Genomic DNA, 20,196 nt, shown 5'->3' with positions numbered 1-20,196 from the left:
CATCCAGGAAAAAGGAGAATATATTTGTGGGAGCAGCAGACAGATTCAGACATGTAGATATTGAAGCGTTCAAAATAGGCCATCCATGTTGTTGCCAGGTAACAGAGTGTGTTTATCACTAATGGAATGGCTTCTCCTGGGTCAGAGCAGGGATGTGTGTGTGTGTGTGTGTGTGTGTGTGTGTGTGTGTGTGTGTGTGTGTGTGTGTGTGTGTGTGTGTGTGTGTGTGTGTGTGTGTGTGTGTGTGTGTGTGTGTGTGTGTGTGTGTTCACAAATTATATGGTCAAACACAGTGTGCTTAGAGACATTGTGGTCAGGAATCAAGGTGTTTGAGGTCAGAGTGAAGAGGTTGTAGAGGACGTTGTGGTTGATACACATGACCTGGCTCTCCTCTGCTCTGCTCTCTTCTCCCTCCTCTCCCCTCCTCCCTTCCCCCTCCTGATTACAGAAGAATCCCAAATACTCCATCCAGACTGACTTGAGGTGCAGACACCTCTCCTCTCTCTCCAATTTCTCTCCCCCCCCCATCAAGTGATGATAAACTGTGTTTGAGTCGTTCTATTATTCACTAAGTGATACAACCCGGCTTCCAGCTAACAAGGCGACATCTGACTGAAGCTGCCTTTTAGCGCTGTGTTCAAGAGAATAAAATTAGCAACACTTCACATTAAAGGCACACCAACAGCTCTCCACACAGGCAGCCTTCTAAGAGCTACATTCAGGAACACCACACGTATTCAACAGAGTAAACACACACACAGTCACTCAGAACTACTACTGTCACACACACACACACACACACACACACACACACACACACACACACACACACACACACACACACACACACACACACACACACACACACACACACACACACACACACACACACACACACACACACACACACACACACACACACACAGAGAGATAGATAGATAGATAGAGACACAGACAGAGACACAGACAGACAGAAGAAACCTGTTTCCCATGCCAGTAAAGCCCTTTGAATTGGGAGAGAGAGAGACATATGTATGGGTAAACCACTTCTCCAATCTTATCCAATCTTTTTGGCCCTATAACAAAGAACAAACAGCAGAAACATATACATGATCAAATGATAAAACATAGAGACAACAAATTCCAATTGGCTATACTTAAACTCTTTAAAATCAACCTTAGCTCTGGCATCTTCCCCTATATTTGGAAGCAAGGACTGATCACCCTAATCCACAAAAGTAGAGACAAATTTGACTCCAATAACTACCGTGTGATATGCGTCAACAGCAACCTTGGGAAAATCCTCAACAAACTTGTTCATTTCCTCAGTGAAAACAATGTACTGAGCAAATGTCAAATTGGCTTTTTACCAAATCACCATACGACAGACCACGTATTCGCCCTGCACACCCTAATTGATAAACAAACAATCCAAATCAAAGGCAAAGTCTTCATGCTTTGTTGATTTCCTAAAATAATTTTACTAAATTTGGCATAAGGGTCTGCTATGCAAATTGATGGAAAGTGGTGTTAGGGGAAAAACCTACAACATTATAAAATCCATGTACACAAACAACAACAAACAACAAGTGTGCGGTTAAATTTGGCAAAAAACACACATTTATTCCACAGGGCCGTGGGGTGAGACAGGGATGCAGCTTAAGCCCCACCCTCTTCAACATATATATCAAGGAATTGGCGAGGGCACTAAAACAGTCTGCAGCACCCAGCCTCACCCTACTAGAATCTGAAGTCAAATGTCTACTGTTTGCTGATAATCTGGTTCTTCTGTCCCCAACCAAGGAGGGCCTACAGCAGCACCTAGATCTTCTGCACAGATTCTGTCAGACCTGGGCCCTGACAGTAAATCTCAGTAAGACCAAAATAATGGTGTTACAAAAAAAGGTCCAGTTGCCAGGACCACAAATACAAATTCCATCTATTCACCGTTGCCCTAGAGCACACAAAAAACTATACATACCTCGGCCTAAACATCAGCGCCACAGGTAACTTCCACAAAGCTGCGAACGAGCTGAGAGACAAGGCAAGTAAGGCCTTCTATGCCATCAAAAGGAACATAAAATTCAACATACCAATTAGGATCTGGCAAAAAATACTTGAATCAGTTATAGAACCCATTGCCCTTTATGGTTGAGGTCTGGGATCTGCTCACTAACCAAGAATTCGCAAAATGGGACAAACACCAATTTGAGACTGCATGCAGAATTCTGCAAAAATATCCTGTGTACAACGTAAAACACCAAATAATGCATGCAGAGCAGAATTAGGCCGATACCCGCTAATGATCCAAATCCAGAAAAGAGACATTAAATTCTACAACCGCCTAAAATGAAGCGATTACCAAACCTTCCATAACAAAGCCATCACCTACAGAGAGATGCACCTGGAGAAGAGTCCCCTAAGCAAGCTGGACAGCAACACAATTAGACCCAACCAAATCATGAGAAAACAAAAAGATAATTACTTGACACACTGGAAAGAATTAACAAAAGAAATGAGCAAACTAGAATGCTATTTGGCCCTAAACAGAGAGTACAAAGTGGCAGAATACCTGACCCCTGTGACTGACCTAAACTTAAGGAAAGCTTTGACTAATGTACAGACTCAGTGAGCACAGCCTTGCTATTGAGAAAGGACGCCGTAGGCAGACCTGGCTCTCAAGAGAAGACAGGCTATGTGCACACTGCCCACAAAATGTGTTGGAAACTAGTTGCACTTCCTAACCTCCTGCCAATTGTAAGACCATATTAGAGACACATATTTCCCTCAGATTACACAGATCCACAAACCGAAAACAAACACAATTTTGATAAAACTCCCATATCTAGTGGGTGAAATACCACAGTGTGCATCACAGCAGCGTGATTTGTGACCTTGACCCACGAGAAAAGGGCAACAAGTGAAACACCATTGTAAATGCAACCAATATTTATGTTGATTTATTTTCCCTTTTGTAATTTAACTATTTGCACATCGCTACAACACTGTACATAGCCATAATATGACATTTGAGGGTAATGTTTACTGTTCATTTTTGTTTATTATCTACTTCACGTGCTTTGGCAATGTTAACATATATTTCACACATGAGTCTCTCTCTCTCTCTCTCTCTCTCTCACTCACTCACTCACTCACTCAAATGTGGCATCTTGCTGTACAAATCTCCCGAGATGAATTCTTAGGACTCTGTCGACAGTATACAGAATATGGACAGGATCTTGAGGTAACTGATCAACTCAGATTTTAGGCTGCACTATCCATTTAAAGCAGAAATGTGATGTTCCTTTCCACTTGGGCCCATGGCCTGTTCTGAGTCCACAACCTCTGTCGTGCAAAGCAACAGACACACAGGGAGCTGTCAGGCTTGTGTAACAGAAATGGAGGAGCAGAGGTCTGGGAAACAAGCTGTCAGAAATAAGAAAGTCCTTTTTAGAAAGAGGAGAGGTTCTAAACAAGGAGTTTTACTTCAAGTAGAGTGGCTGAATTATTCAAGGGTTCTTAAAAAAGGGCAGAATCCTTCAATGATTTCATTGTTTCCCTTTTATCTCCCTCTCTCTCCATCTTTTTCTCTCTCCCTCCTCTAAAGGAATGTCTGTGTGGCTTCCCATATGAACAAATATGACAGTTTACTGTAGAATACCACAGTACTTACATAGCATTCTAAAGTAAACTGTAGTATACTGTAGAATACTATAATACACACTGTAGTATCACTCAATCATGTATAGTACTTATTATAGAAGGCTTTATGTAGCATACTGTGGAATATTATAGCAAATACTACAGTATTAACTTTTTTTGTTTTAAATACTGTGGTGAACACTACAGTAAAGTCCGCAAAAACACAACACTTTTTTAACTATAGTAAATACTACAGCATTGAATTTACATATACCCTGCCCATTCCCCTCCCCCATAATCCAAAGTTGTGCCACCCATAAGTGAGAAACCTACATGCCAAGTATAGACCATATATGTTGTTCCCTACAGGTTATAGAAAACGAGCAGAAGCTGTGAACTATCCCTTCAGAACCCAGACCAATCTACTTACAGGTTATGGAAAATGTGTTATTTCAGTATTTATCCAGTAGCTTTCCTGACGGAAAATAATAAAACAAATATGACAGAAATGTGCAGCAAAAAAATACTACAGTGAATACTACAGTAAAGTATGCAAAAACACACGTTTTATTTCACTACAGTATCTAGTGTTTTTGCAGACTTGGACTTGAGTGTATAGTGTAGAATACAGTTAACTATACTATAAATACTGTAGTCAAATAAAACTGTAGTATATACTATAGTACATAATGTTGTGTTTTGTGCATTGTAGTATACTGTAGTATGTACTGTAGTGATTTTTCCTGTGGGTTGCTGCTTCCTTCCTGCCACTCTCTGGCTGGGGCATTGCTGTCGCCAAGGCAACCGATCACATTTCACATACTTCACTTCAGAGCCCGGGTGGATCACACACACCACATGACCAAGAACAGGAAATACCAGAGAGAGAGAGGGAAAGAGAGAGAGAGAGGAGAAAATGAGGAGACAGACATGCAGAGAGGGAGTAGGGAAGAAAGAGAGAAAGAAGGATAGAGGGGAGACATAATCAATGTTTACAGCCCATAATTGAAACCAGTCGAGTGGTGACTATAAGCAAAGTCATTCTTACTCTATATATCTTTCAATGCTGCTATGCGTTCCACTTTACCCTCCACCACCCCTTTTTATCTCCGTCCCTCTCTCTCTCTCTCACTCCCGCACTCATCCTTTCTCCCTCTCCCGCTCTCTCCCTCTGTGTAAAGGAAGGCAGTGTAGTGTTACAATGCACAGCCCCTGACTTCAAAACCTATTTATAGAAGTAACTGGGTAAGAAAGAGGAAGAGAGAGGGAAGGAGAGGGAGAGCATGAGGGGGGATAGGGAAAGAGGCATCATCATCATCACAAGTCAAAGCATCCAAAAAAAACTTCATATGATCATGCATGTGACAGGCCTAACTATGACACCCAGGAAATGAGCTTCACATTTACCAGGCACAACCCATATCTGTTCACTCAGATCACAGACTTAACGAGATGATGCAACACTCAGCCCTCTCATCAATTCACACTTGATGACAGAAACAGAAAGAGACACAACAGCTACGGATCATATCTGTTCAGTCATAAAAGCAGACGCTACACCCACATAATAAATCACCCCGATAATGAACGAGAGAAAGAGAGAGAGAGAGGAAAAACGATCAATAAAGATAGCAGATGTTCCTCCATAGATCTGAATATAGAACACATGTAGCAGTGAAGAATAGCAGACTGGTGTTCTAAGTGGGAGTGACCAATAGCAGACTGGTGTTCTAAGTGGGAGTGACCAATAGCAGACTGCTGTTCTAAGTGGGAGTGACCAATAGCAGACTGCTGTTCTAAGTGGGATTGACCAATAGCAGACTGGTATTCTAAGTGGGAGTGACCAATAGCAGACTGGTGTTCTAAGTGGGAGTGACCAATAGCAGACTGCTGTTCTAAGTGGGAGTGACCAATAGCAGACTGGTGTTCTAAGTGGGAGTGACCAATAGCAGACTGGTAATCTAAGTGGGAGTGACCAATAGCAGACTGGTGTTTTAAGTGGGAGTGACCAATAGCAGAGCGTGTTCTAAGTGGGAGTGACCAATAGCAGACTGGCTTCTAAATGGGAGTGACCAATAACAGAATCCAGGCCAGCTGTGGGCAGAACATGGACTGAAGTCAACTAAAACCAGAATGTAGACCTTCCCACACTTTGAGGTGAACCAAGGACTGCATAGAATTTCATAGTCTGAAACAGGAAAGCCCAGTACATCAGACGAGTGTGATGACATCCCACTTTACATAAAGATCCTGCAGCATCAGAGAGCCTTTCAGTGGTTCATTGGTGGCAGCGGTGGAATTGTACTCATTGTGGACATGCTGACTGGGTGTATAAGTGTGAGGACACCAGACAACCAGTCAACCCCTTTCCCTCCCATCAGCTGGATCTGTCACATGGGTTGCCGGTGCTGTGTCATTTCCCCTAGACGTGAGGACACCTTTTCATCCCCCAGACAGACAGACAGACCCAGGAGACATGGTCAAGGCTGTTAGTGGAGACACACACACACACACCTCTGAGTCACTGTGACACTCCGAAGGTAAAAAAGGGAAAAGGATGAGAGAAAAGGAAGAGGGAGTGAGATGCTTTGAAGCAGGAAATACGCTACCTGATAGCACCACCCACAGAGAGAGAGACAGGAGAGATGATGTAACCAACTGATCGCTGTGACCACAGCCTCTCTCGCACTTCCTTTTACGCCCAGGGTATTCTGACATAACAGAGTGGTGTGTGTGTGTGTGCGTGTGTGTGTGTGTGTGTGTGTGTGTGTGTGTGTGTGTGTGTGTGTGTGTGTGTGTGTGTGTGCGTGCGTGCGTGCGTGCGTGCGTGCGTGTGTGTGTAGCTAACGTGACAACGGCCACTTCTAGACAATCAGATCTGCTAAAACTGGACCCACTATACCACCTAATCCATTCACACTAGGAGATAGGAGATTATGATAGGAGGAGTGCAAGGAGCAGAACAACAAGACAAGGTATTGGGGGGGTCCCATGATCTTTGACGCAACTCTCGTGGAACAAAGAAGAGATAAAAGGAGTGAGTGAGAGGAGGATGAGAATATGAGAGGGGAAAAGGAGGGAGGAGAGGAGGCGTTCCCCCTTTCAGAGCACACACTGGGTGCCTGGGAGAATAATGAGTAAAAAGTGTTACACACACACACACACACACTTCTACAAACTCTGTTCTCTCTGTCTCTCTTTCACTACCCCCCCCCCCCTCCTCCGTCATCTCCTGAATATCTAATTGTGGAAGAAGAACGAAGAGAAGAACGAGTGACTAACTCTTAGAAGTTAAGGGGAGAGGAGGAAAAGAAGGACGATGGAGAGAGAAACGGAAGAGGAGGCAAATGTCAAAGGGGCTTTATTGGCATGGGAAAAGGGGCTTTATTGGCATGGGAAAGGGGGCTTTATTTGCATGGGAAAAGGGGCTTTATTGGCATGGGAAAAGGGGCTTTATTGGCATGGGAAAAGGGGCTTTATTGGCATGGGAAAAGGGGCTTTATTGGCATGGGAAAAGGGGCTTTATTGGCATGGGGAAAAGGGGCTTTATTGGCATGGGAAAGAGGGGCTTTATTGGCATGGGAAAGGGGGCTTTATTGGCATGGGAAAAGGGGCTTTATTGGCATGGGAAAAGGGGCTTTATTGGCATGGGAAAAGGGGCTTTATTGGCATGGGAAAAGGGGCTTTATTGGCATGCGAAAAGGGGCTTTATTGGCATGGGAAAGGGGGCTTTATTGGCATGGGAAAGGGGGCTTTATTGGCATGGGAAAGGGGGCTTTATTGGCATAGGAAAGGGGGCTTTATTGGCATGGGAAAAGGGGCTTTATTGGCATGGGAAAAGCAAGCCAAAGCAAGTGAAATACACCGAAAAGAAGGAACCAAAAACAACAACAACAGCAACAACAAAAAAAACGATTGAAAATGAACAGTAAAAATTGCAATCATAAAGGTTTCAAAAATAGAAAGATATCTCTTTATGCTCGCGCTCTCTGTTTACTCTGTTTAGGGACAGACGGCATTCCCATGTGACACGTCGGTAATACACACATTACACATAGCTTTACGTATAAAATATGACATCTATTTAGAACTACACCAGCAAGCACCTTAAACACTCTCTCATCACTCGACTGCACTCAATACCATCTACTGTATCTTGCCTATGCCGCTCTGTACCATCACTCATTCATATATCTTTATGTACATATTCTTTATCCCCTTACACTTGTGTCTATGAGGTAGTAGTTTTGGAATTGTTAGCAAGATTACTTGTTGGTTATTACTGCATTGTCGGAACTAGAAGCACAAGCATTTCGCTACACTCGCACTAAGATCTGCTAACCATGTGTATGTGACAAATAAAATTGGATTTGATTTGATCTCACTTGTCCAACTGTCTGCATAATAAGAAAACAACAACAACAACAAAACATTGAATTCTGATGAGAAAACGGGTTCTGCCAGAATGTCTTGAAACAGGCGACAACGGTCTACGTTCCTCCATAACGGTAGCGGTGAGGTTCATGCAGAGGGAGCTATGGAGAGGGGTGTGGTATGGAAATGAGTTTGCCACATCGTCTGTGTCCCCATCGGAGAGGGTGCAGTGCGGAAAGTGGTTCCACTGTGATATTCTGTGTCTTCAGTCCACTGCCATTCCTCCAACTATTCATCGGTACTCCGGTACTCCTCTCTTCCCTCGCTCCCTCTTCATTCTTTTCTCTCCCATATCAGCAAGTTAAATATCCCCCGGCTTATTCTGCCATTGCTCAGAGCTGAAATATGTGTGCGTGTGTGTGTGTGTGTGTCCATTGTATGTATTCGTTGCTGAGAGCAGAGTGGTGGGCGGAATACTTCAAAGACTTTTCCTCTGACTCACTCCTAACTTGTGAGACAGCAGAGGCACGCGACACACCGACACACACTGCGCCACACGTCCTGCTCTGTCGCCTTCTGCTCTAACTGGTCCTGCATCATTCAATAGATGTAAAAACATACAGAAGTCCACCTAAATGGAATATAGGTTCAGGGGCTTAGAGGCGCTGTCTCACACACACACACACGCGCACCAATAGAAATTGGACACTCGTGAACAAAAATTGTAATGTGGTCACATGACACACAGCTATGACGTCACACACACGCACACATACAATGATGTCACATGTCAATCAATGGTCTGGAAACCCTTCTTGTGTTACGCGCGCAAGCACACACACACACACACACACACACACACACACACACACACACACACACACACACACACACACACACACACACACACACACACACACACACACACACACACACACACACACACACACACACACACACCATACCCAGGAGTACTACAAGGAACAATACAGTTCAATGATGATGAGTTAATGGGACTATACAATTTTAGTTAGTACTATAAAATCTGTACTATTAGGTATCACAGCTGTCATATTACTAGTCTGGATTACTGGACCCCAATCCCTTCTCTCTGCTCTATATTCTCTCTCCTCCCTCCCTCCCCCCCTCTATCCCCTCTCCTGTCCTCCCTCTATCCCCTCTCCTGTCCTCCCTCTATCCCCTCTCCTGTCCTCCCTCTATCCCCTCTGCTGTCCTCCCTCTATCCCCTCTGCTGTCCTCCCTCTATCCCCTCTGCTGTCTCCCTCTATCCCCTCTCCTGTCCTCCCTATATCCCCTCTCCTGTCCTCCCTATATCCCCTCTCCTGTCCTCCCTCTATCCCCTCTCCTGTCCTCCCTCTATCCCTCTATCCCCTCTCTTCAGTTTGAAAGTGATGGGTATAGCGCTAGACTCCAGCTCTCTGAGCCATTCCTAAGCTAGACACGCCTCACCACAGAACTTTGAACTGAAGAGGCACAACTCAACAAGAAGAGCAGGAGAGAGGAGAGGAGGGGAGAGAGAGAGAGACAGAGACAGAGGGAGGGAGGAGAAGAAAGAGAGGGTGTATTTGGAGGGCTTTTGGCAGGGTGTCAGGGGAAGCTCCTAAATCCATAAATCAATAGTGACCTGTGCATGAGACTGGGACAGGTGTGAGAGGCTTCAGAACGGAGCTGGATCACACAGCTGAGGGAGGAGTGTGTGTGTGTGTGTGTGTGTGTGTGTGTGTGTGTGTGGGGGGTACCTGAGTTTGTGTGTCATGGTACTAGTGGCTCAATAATATAGCTCTAGTTTGTCTGCCTCTCCTTCAGCTGCTCCAGAGGAAATCTCCAGCCTCTCAACAACTCTTTCAAGGCCTGCGCAAGGGACTCAGAGACACACATACATACACAATCACACACACACACACTGGAAGCACACCTTTCTACTTATCTGTGTGAGTGTATGTGTTACCTAGCAGTTCAGATCGTGTTTCGGTCGCTGCTCTCAACAGATGTTCCTCCCACACACACTACCCCCCCTCCCCCTTCCCCTCCATCCATCCATCCATCCATCCATCCATCCATCCCTCCATCCCTCCCTCCCTCCCGCTCCAGGTAATACCAGGCTCCACAGCAGCAGAGTTGATACTAAACACTCCTCCCTCTAACTGCCAGTATCTGTGGTGTGTCGGTCTGTCAGCTGGGAGACAGACGAGTGACACAGTAGAGTAGGTCTCCACATATCTAAGGAGTGTTCTATGAACATCCAGTAACTTGCAGGGGCAGGGTACTTTTGGTACCTCTGTCTGTAATAGTCCTGCTATCTCTAACTGAGATGAGGGGGGAGAGAGAGAGAAGAAAGGGCCTACCTAGTCAGCTGCAAAACTGAATACATTCAACCAAAATGTGTCTTCAGAATTTCCCCAACCCCTCTGAATCAGAGAGGTGCGGGGTTGAGAGAGAGAGAGGGTGTAGAGTATACGACATCATTAAATCTATTTACTCTAACGACACAAGCAGTATTAAACTGAACAATAAAATAACCGTTTTTTTGCACAAGGGCGAGGGGTGAGACAAGGGTGCAGTTTAAGTCCAACTCTGTTCAACGTCTACATCTGCAGCCCATGGACTCACCCTCAAAGATGAAGTCCGATTCCTGCTCTACGCAGATGACCTTGGCCTACTGTCACCAACAGAGAAACTACAGGAACAACTTAACATTATTTGGGAATAAAGCATAATTTCTCCCTTTTTTACCTTTATTTAACTAGGCAAGTCAGTTAAGAACAAATTATTATTTACAATGATGGCCTACCAAAAGGCCTCCTGCGGGGACGGGGGCTGGGACAAAAAATGTAAAATACAATAAAAATATAGGACAAAACACACAAGTTTCGGAAATCCAAAGTTGTGATTTTACAGAAAAATGCCAGGAATCAGAGCAGCAGACACTCGTTCAAATTTGGAAATACCATGGCTGAACATGCCCAATGGTACAACTACCTAGGACTAAAAATATGTGGCTCTGGTAGGTTTTGGTCTGGCATTGAATCCACTCAAATAAAAAGCCCGTAAAGCATTTTACTCCTTAAAAAGTAAATTCTCAAAAATAAATATTCCTCTCCAAATATGGTACAAAATAGTCAACAGTGTAATTTTACCAATTTCACTATATGGAAGCGAGGTTTGGAGTCCAATCTGTAATTACGATCATAAGCATTGGGCTAAAAACTCAATGGAAAATCAACATACAGAATTCTGCAGAATTATCTTTAACATATATATATTTTAAATACCAAATAATGTATGCAGAGCTGGACTCTGAAGATTCCCTTTAATTGTAAATATAAAGAAAAGGACACAACATTTTGGCACCATTTGAAATGAAGCCCCAAAATCCTTACTATTCAAAGCACCAGAATCCCAACAGGGGAACCCTGAGAAGAGTCCCCTATGTCAGCTATTAAAAACACTAAAACAACCCTATTTCCCAAAACACACAAGGAAATCAATCCAATTGTTACAGAAATGAAAACATCCTTAACAAAAACAAAGAATAAACTAAACTGCTGTTTGGCCCTCAAAAGAGAATACAAATTGTCAGAATATCTCTACTCTGTCAGAGATACAAAACAGAGACAGATCCTGACCAAACACAGGCTCAGCGACCACCAGTAGACTATCGAAAAAGGCCATGCAAAAAGACATGGCTTCCCAAAGAGGAACGCTATGTGGTCACTGCACTACAGGGGAGGTAGAGACAGAGATGCACTTTTTCCTCTACTGTAAGAAATACTCCCAAATAAGATCAATCAATTCCCAACTTCTGTGCTTTTGATAATGACATAAAGCTGATTTCCATAACCTGAGGGACATCCCAATGACCTTTAGTTCCCTGAAGTATATACATTGTACATCACTTACAAGCGATACATAGCGTAACCATCATCCATGTACATTTTGTTGTTTATTTCTTTTTCTAATCTTATTTAATGAAATGTATCAACTGAATGTATCTTCCGCATTTAAATGCGAGAGAATCCGAGAGATGCGGGGGCAGAGAGAGAGGGGGGGGAGATAAGTAGATGGAGACGGATTAGAGGAAGTATGAGGGGCAGAATAATTGAGAGAGAGGAATACAATTGACCAAAATAAAAGGGGAAAGAGGGAAGACCCAAAACAGGCAATTATATCTTCTATATACCTTTACGTTCTCATCTCCTCAATTCATTGTCTGATCTAGAAGATGAAACTCCCCATAGTAAAAACCCTGACAGTCTCATCGCCCTCTACCACAGACACAAAAGCTTGGGGAAGATGTCTACCGACGTATCGCAGCCATGGCAACAATACTTTAGGTGGCCAGCTCTAACCATTACCATGGCAACTTTCAGAAGGTGAATCTCCATGTCTTCCTAACCGACTAGGGGATTGAGTCCAGTTAACTGACAATAAAGTTCAACACAAAGACAACGAGGTTCATCCAGAATGGCACCCTGTTCCCTATGTAGTGCACTGCTTTTGGCCAGAGCCCTATAGGGAATAGGGTCCAATTTCAGATGTGTCCTTTCTTCTGATATTCTATATCACTGTACAATAGCCACAGACTCAATGCAACAATGGACCACTTCAGTAGAATCATTTGCCTATTCTTTGTAACACTTTTTTTCCTTCGCTTCCTCAAACACTCCTGGAAAGATAGATATATTTATCCTCTTCGGGATAAAGCAATACATTAGAAGCTGTATGCCTCCTTTCAAAACTCCTCTTCCTCCTTCCGCTGTTTCCTAAACTGCAGCATTGTCCTCAGGAAAAGGGATCTCCCTCCCTCTCTTTTTCGGTTGCTCCACAATAGCCACAACAGCCTCTGTTCTCTGTGCATCACCATTACCATGTGCAGTATCACATTAGCAGGAGCTTGGAATACTGATCAACTGGTCAAGAGACAAAGGAACAATGGCGACTTATACACCAAACCCCTTCTCAATGCCCAGCGCCGCAGGGGGAGAAGGAGAAAGAAAGGAGAAGAAGACATTCCATCGGATTACAGTACAGCAGGAAAAACAAGAGATGGGAAGAAGCAGCTGAAGAGATGCTGCCAGAATCTCTATATACCCCCCCGCCAAAAAAATAACGTCTGAGTGAGAGAAAGAGGAGGGGAGCAGACACAAAAAGACAGCCACCTCGAGACTTAGAGACGCTCCTTTTTATAAGAGCAGAACCAATGCCGGATCTATACAGTGTGAGTTAAGGCTATGGTGATCTAGCCAGGTGCCTGCATGGAGGGAGGGTGATCGACACAGAGAGAGAGGGAGAGAGAGAGGGAGAGAGGGAGAGAGGGAGAGAGAGAGAGAGAGGGAGAGAGGGAGAGAGAGAGAGAGAGAGAGAGAGAGAGAGAGAGAGAGAGAGAGAGAGGGAGAGAGAGAGAGAGAGAGAGAGAGAGAGAGAGAGAGAGAGAGAGAGAGAGAGCGTTAGACTGGGTTAATGATATCTAAAGAGCATATGCAAATGAACCAACTTCACTTCAGCAGCTTTGAAATGTATCAGAAAGTGAAGGATGGGGGTTTCAGTCCATCCTACCGTGCACCGTGGGGGCGAGGAGGAGATACGGGAGAGAGAGAGGGAGTGGGAAGAGAAGGCATGATATTAAAGTCTATGTGACGGTACCTTGCAGGAGGACCCCTCCATTTTTTCGGAAGAAGGGACTCCCTGGCCATATAGGAGGACTGGACATGCTGCAGAAAAAAGAGAGAGAGAGAAAGAAGAGAAAGAAGGGAGAGCATGAGTAAGGAAGAGCCTCGGACTGAATTCGCTCAAATGACAGCCCTGTAGAATGTTCCACTGGAGCAGCCCTTCTTCAAACTCTATGCAAAACACAGCAGGGTGGTTTCAACCAGTGCCTTACACACTAGAAACAGACCATGGTCTTTCAGTTGTAACCACATGAGCAGTCATCGAAACACGCACACGTACGCACGCTAACACACACCACTTTGCTCTGAGAGGTTGTGTTTGTGGGGTCGATGTGTGTGTATGATAAGAGTTCAAAGGGTTAACAGACTCCTAATACCTTTTATCTCTGCAGTCGAGGGGATAAGGACGGGACACAACTCTCTCTCTCTCTCCTACTCCCTTTATCACTTTTCTCTCTTTGTCTTGTCTGTCACTCTCTCCCCTTTCTCTCTTAATCCTCTCTCTCCGTTGTCTCTCTTTGGCTCTCCCTCCCTCTACCTCTTTCTCAGGCCAGACAGAGCAATCCCAGATCTAATCAGATGGTAGTCTGATCTTCCACTGAGCTCCATCTGAGTCCTCCATCCTCTCACATAGATAGGGAGACACACACACACACAGACGCGTGCGCACACACAGACACACACCCTGTAACACAGCAGATAGCAGAGCCACAGCCAGGCCGTCTACTGCTATGCTCCATGCTAATCTGCTTACTCCATATTAACTAATTGAGCTGTAGAACAAACAGTGGAGCAGGAAGGCACAGCGCATTATAGCCCCAAAATGGTTTGTGTGTGTGTGTGTGTGTGTGCCACCAGCTTAAGTCGCACACTTGATGAGTTGCCTCAGAAAGAGAGACTCATCTCGTTTAAACGATGGAGAGCAAAGGAGAAGAGAAAAAACGTGTTCAACAGGCACCTTAATCAAGCACAGAACGACCCGTTTCTCCATCTCCATCTCCTGATAAGCAGGGCACTACGCCGATGACAGATGGCTAGGTCTGACCTGACAGTTTGGGATAATTTAGCTGTGGAGAGGAGAGGGCCATCACATCTCCACTCTTCATACAGAGAACGGATACTTTCGATTATAGCTGTGTCGGAATGCTGAGACACTGAATGCTGAGATGTGCACACACACACACACACACACACACACACACACACACACACACACACACACACACACACACACACACACACACACACACTCACTCACTCACTCACTGAGCCACACGCATACAAACACACAGGCAAACACACACAGAAGCATTCTGACTGACTAACAGCCTCATTTGCATATCAGTTGCCTGGCAACGAAACAACATCGTCAACTTCCTATTTCCTGTATTGGTATTCATGTGTTTGTTTGGAGACATCCAGCTACTAATAATATATGCCATTTAGCAGACGCTTTTATCCAAAGCGACTTACAGTCATGTGTGCATACATTCTACGTATGGGTGGTCCCGGGAATCGAACCCACTACCCTGGCGTTACAAGCGCCATGCTCTACCAACTGTGCTACAGAAGGACCACTAAACACCACTACACTCTTAGAAAAAGGGGTTCTTTGGCTGTCCCCATAGGAGAACCATTTTTGGTGGAACTCAAAAGGGTTCTTCTACCCATTGTCTTACATCAGCTAGTGCGTTGATTCCACCTGCACTGATCTGTCTCGTACCTCGCAAAGGATCATGGGATAGATCAGAAGTAGTCCGGCTACAATGTGCTGCCACAACATTTGAAAATATTACCTAGGAGACATCGTCTGCTGAACCCCATTTCTGCTTTAAAAATGTCTGAATTAATCTAAGCTAGAACAATAAATGTCAATAATGTTGATGTTTTATTGGTGAGGAAGTCTTAGTCACCCCATTTTACATCTAGCTAAAGATTATTGTCCTTCAATGAGCAGTGTTTCTGAAGTTTGACTATGGGCACGAAAGCTAGCATAGATTTGTCCAGCAATAGCTGGGCCAGTCACTAAAATGTTCTGATAAAAACGAGTTAATTGCAACCGCCATGGAGCTCAGTTTCATAATTTTACCGTATGTCCCAGCTGTTTGGCATGGTTTTGAAGTAATCGCGAAAAAACAGGCCTTATTTTAGGGCATTTCTCACCCTGCCAGCTCCAATTAGTTCTACTGAGCACAAACTTTCTATTCCCAGCCTACTGTTCTCCATCAAAATGCCAGCTTCGCAATTGTTAGCAATGAGATTATCCCACGTAAACCTTGAAGGTTTACCTCAGGTAACGGCTACATGATGTGCGATCTCACTGTTTGGCCGAGTACACGTTGCGGTGACACACGGTGAAGAGATGGCTGACGCCTAGCGATTAATTTTTAAAAAAAAATTCTGTTCATGGTTAACCAAATTATTTCCAGAAAAAGGTGTAAAACCCAAAACAAAACAAGTGTCTGTGTTCTCTTTTTCAAGATTTTGCCATTAAACCGCCAGAAAAATTAGAATGAAAAACGAAACGATTATTGGATCAATTTTGTTGTTTCTAAATGGCTGCTGGGTAATTTGATATGCTTCGAAATCTGTTCTTTAGTAGGCATCGCATTGAGTGTATGCTGAACTGGTTCACAGAGTTGCAACCAAATGGATGGGTCTACCTTGTTGATTTGTAGATCTGACACAGTTGCTACCTCAGATTATGAGCCCAGCGAGGTATGTAGTACCCGCAGATGGCCACGGGGAGGAAAAAGTGAGCTATAAACACATTCGGTCTTTTGCCTTAAAAACCCTAACCCTAACCCTAGGTATAAACTATTTAAGCAATACAGATAGTAACCCTATCCACAACCCAAATTCAATGGTAGGGTAGCCTAGAACATTTTTACAAAGTATTTACGTAATAATATTATGTTAATTAATACCATCACAGTTTGTTTTTTTAACCTTTATTTTACTAGGCAAGTCAGTTAAGAACAAATTCTTATTTTCAATGATGGTCTAGGAACAGTGGGTTAACTGCCTGTTCAGGGGCAGAACGACAGATTTGTACCTTGTCAGCTCGGAGATTCAAACTTGCAACCTTTTGGTTACTAGTCCAAACGCTCTAACCACTAGCCTACCCCTCTAAGTATTTGCTGTTTTGTTTCCCATTTATTTCTTAATTTATGGTATTTCTTATTGAACACTTGATAAACAAGCCACATTCTAGAGACAATTACAGATTCCAAAAAGAAAACAAGCCCAGTCGTGGACATCGACGTCATGCTTCCAGACAAATTAAACAACTTCTTTGCGCACTTTGAGGAGAATACAGCGCCACAGACTACCAAAGACTGTGGGCTCTCCTTCTCTGTGGCCGACGTCAGTAAAACATTTAAACGTGTTAACCCTTGCAGGACTGCCAGCCCAGATGGCATCCCTAGCCGCGTCCTCAGAGCATGTGCAGACCAGCTGGCTGGTGTGTTTACGGACATATTCAATCGATACCTATCCCAGTCCGCTGTCCCCACATGCTTCAAGATGGCCACGATTGTTCCTGTTCCCAAGAAAGCCAAGGTAACTGAACTAAATGACTATCGCCTGTCATAATGAAGTGCTTTGAGAGACTAGTCAAGGATCATATCCCCTGTCACCCTAGACCCACTTCAATTTGCTTTACCGCCCCAATAGATCCACAGACGATGCAATCGCCATCAACCTGCACACTACCCTATCCCACCTTGACAAGAGGAATACCTATGTAAGAATAGTACCCTCCAAAAACATCATGAAGCTTGAGACACTGGGTCTCGACCCCGCCCTGCGGAACTGGGTCCTGGACTTCCTGACGGGCTGTCCCCAGGTGGTGAAGGTAGGAAAAAGCATCTCCACTCTGCTGATCCTCAACACTGGGGCCCCATAAGGGTGTGTTCTCAGCCCCCTCCTGTACTCCCTGTTCACCCACGACTGCCAGGCCAAGCACGCATCCAACTCAATCATCAAGTTTGCAGATGACACAACAGTAGTGGGCTTGATTACCAACGATGACGAGGCAGCCTACAGGGAGGAGGTGAGGGCACCTCTCACTCAACGTTAATAAAACAAAGGAAATTATTGTTGACTTCAGAGGGAGCACCCCCCTATCCACATCGACAGAACAGCAGTGGAGAAGGTGGAAAGTTTTAAATTCCTTGGTGTAAATATCATGGACAAACTGAAATGGTCCACTTACATCAGCGCCTCTTCAAACTCAGGAGGCTCAAAAAATGTGGCTTGTCACCCGAAAACCCCAACTAATTTTTACAGGTGCATAATCGAGAGCATCCTGTATGACTGCCTGGTAAGGTAACTGCACCGCCCACAACCAAAGGGCTCTCCAGAGGGTGATGTGGTCTGCACAACGCATCACCGGGGGCGAACTACCTGCCCGTCAGGACACCTACAACACCCGATGTCACAGGAAGGCCAAAAAGATCATCAAGGACAATAACCACTCAAGCCACTGCCTGTTCACCCCGCTTCCATTCAGAAGGCGAGGTCAGTACAAGTGCATCAAAGCTGGGACAGAAAGATTGAAAAACATATGCTTTCTCAAGGCCATCAGATTGTGTCAAGGCCACTATAGCACTCAAGGCCACCTTCTCAAGGCAACTAGCAAAGAGAGGCGGCTGCCTACCTACAGACATGATATCATTGGCCACTTTAATAAACGGAACACTAGTCACTTTAATAATGCCATTTTAAGAATGTTTACATATCTCACATTACTTATCTCATATGTATAGCACACTACACTACATCTATTATATACTATCTATTGCATCTTAGCCGCTCTGTCACTGATCATCCTTTACTGGAGTGTATGTATTAGGTTATGTTGTGGAATTGTTAGATATTACCTGTTAGATTCTGCTGCACTGCCAATTCTAGAAGCATAAACATTTCACTACACTGGCTAAAATTGATTGGAATTGATTTGAAGCATAAGACCATGAAGCATCACTACAAGCAGCAACATGATTGACATGAAATAGCATGCAACTAAACACTATATATCCCACTCATTACTTTACAGTTAGCTATATAAAGTTGAAGTCGGAAGTTTACATACACTTAGGTTGAAGTCAATAAAACTCGTTTTTCAACCACTCCAAATATTTATAGTTAACAAACTATAGTTTTGGCAAGTCGATTACGACATCTACTTTCTGCATGACACAAGTAATTTTTCCAACAATTGTTTACAGACAGACTATTTCACTTATAATTCACTGTATCACAATTCCAGTGGGTCAGAAGTTTACATACACTAAGTTGACTGTGCCTTTAAACAGCTTGAACAATTCCAGAAAATGATGTCATGGCTTTAGAAGCTTCTGATAGGCTAATTGACATCATTTGAGTCAATTGAAGGTGTACCTGTGGATGTATTTTGAGGCCTACCTTCAAACTCAATGCCTCTTTGCTTGACATCATGGGAAAATCAAAAGAAATCAGCCAAGATCTCAGAAAAAAAATTGTAGACCTCCACAAGTGTGGTTCATCCTTGGGAGCAATTTCCAAACGCCTGAAGGTACCACGTTCATCTGTACTAACAATAGTACGCAAGTATAAACACCATGGGACCACGCAGCCATCATACGCACAGGAAGGAGACTCATTCTGTCTCCTAGAGATGAACGTACTTTGGTGCGAAAAGTGCAAATCAATCCCAGAACAACAGCAAAGGCTTTGTGAAGATGCTGGAGGAAACAGGTACAGTAAAACGAGTCCTATATCAACATAACCTGAAAGGCCGCTCAGCAAGGAAGAAGCCACTGCTCCAAAACCCCCATAAAAAAGCCAGGCTACAGTTTGCAACTGCACATGGGGACAAAGATCACACTTTTTGGAGAAATGTCATCTGGTCTGATGATGCAAAAATAGAACTGTTTGGTCATAATGACCATCATTATGATTGGAGGAAAAGGGGGGAGGCTTGCAAGCCAAAGAACACCATTCCAACCGTGAAGCACGGGGTTGGCATCATCATGTTGTGGGGGTGCTTTGCAGCAGGAGGGCCTGGTGCACTTCACAAAATAGATGGCATCATGAGGAAGGAAAATTCTGTGGCTATATTGAAGCAACATCTCAAGACATCAGTCAGGGAAGTTAAAGCTTGGTCACAAATGGGTCTTCCAAATGGACAATGACCCCAAGCATACTTCCAAAGTTGTGGCAAAATGGCTTAAGGACAACAATGTAAAGGTATTGGAGTGGCCATCACAAAGCCACTCCAATACACAGTTACAACAGCTCTGTGTGACGCTCGTCGTTGGAAGTAGGTGAGGACCAAAGCGCAGCGTGGTAAGTGTTCATCATATATTTATTAAACCGAGAACACTAAACAAAACAACAAAGGAGAAATTAAACAGTTCTGAAAGGGGACATACAGATAACAGAAAATAATCACCCACGAAACTCAAGTGGGAAAAGGCTACCTAAGTATGATTCACAATCAGAGACA

General features: G+C 44.0%; 1 protein-coding gene across 4 annotated transcripts in view; it reads right to left on the bottom strand.

Moving 5' to 3' along the window:
• Window positions 1-20,196, bottom strand: part of foxn3 (forkhead box N3) — a 110,767-nt gene that overhangs the window by 15,855 nt on the left and 74,716 nt on the right. For all 4 annotated transcript variants that reach the window (XM_052486550.1, XM_052486551.1, XM_052486552.1 and 1 more), the window contains exon 4: window positions 13,681-13,748. In XM_052486550.1, coding sequence (XP_052342510.1) covers window positions 13,681-13,748 — 68 coding nt within the window. The remainder of the gene's footprint in view (window positions 1-13,680; window positions 13,749-20,196) is intronic.

Source organism: Oncorhynchus keta, chromosome 29, assembly GCF_023373465.1.
Source record: "Oncorhynchus keta strain PuntledgeMale-10-30-2019 chromosome 29, Oket_V2, whole genome shotgun sequence".
NCBI classification, from domain to species: Eukaryota; Metazoa; Chordata; class Actinopteri; order Salmoniformes; family Salmonidae; genus Oncorhynchus; species Oncorhynchus keta.
This window is presented reverse-complemented; position numbering and strand designations above follow the sequence as displayed.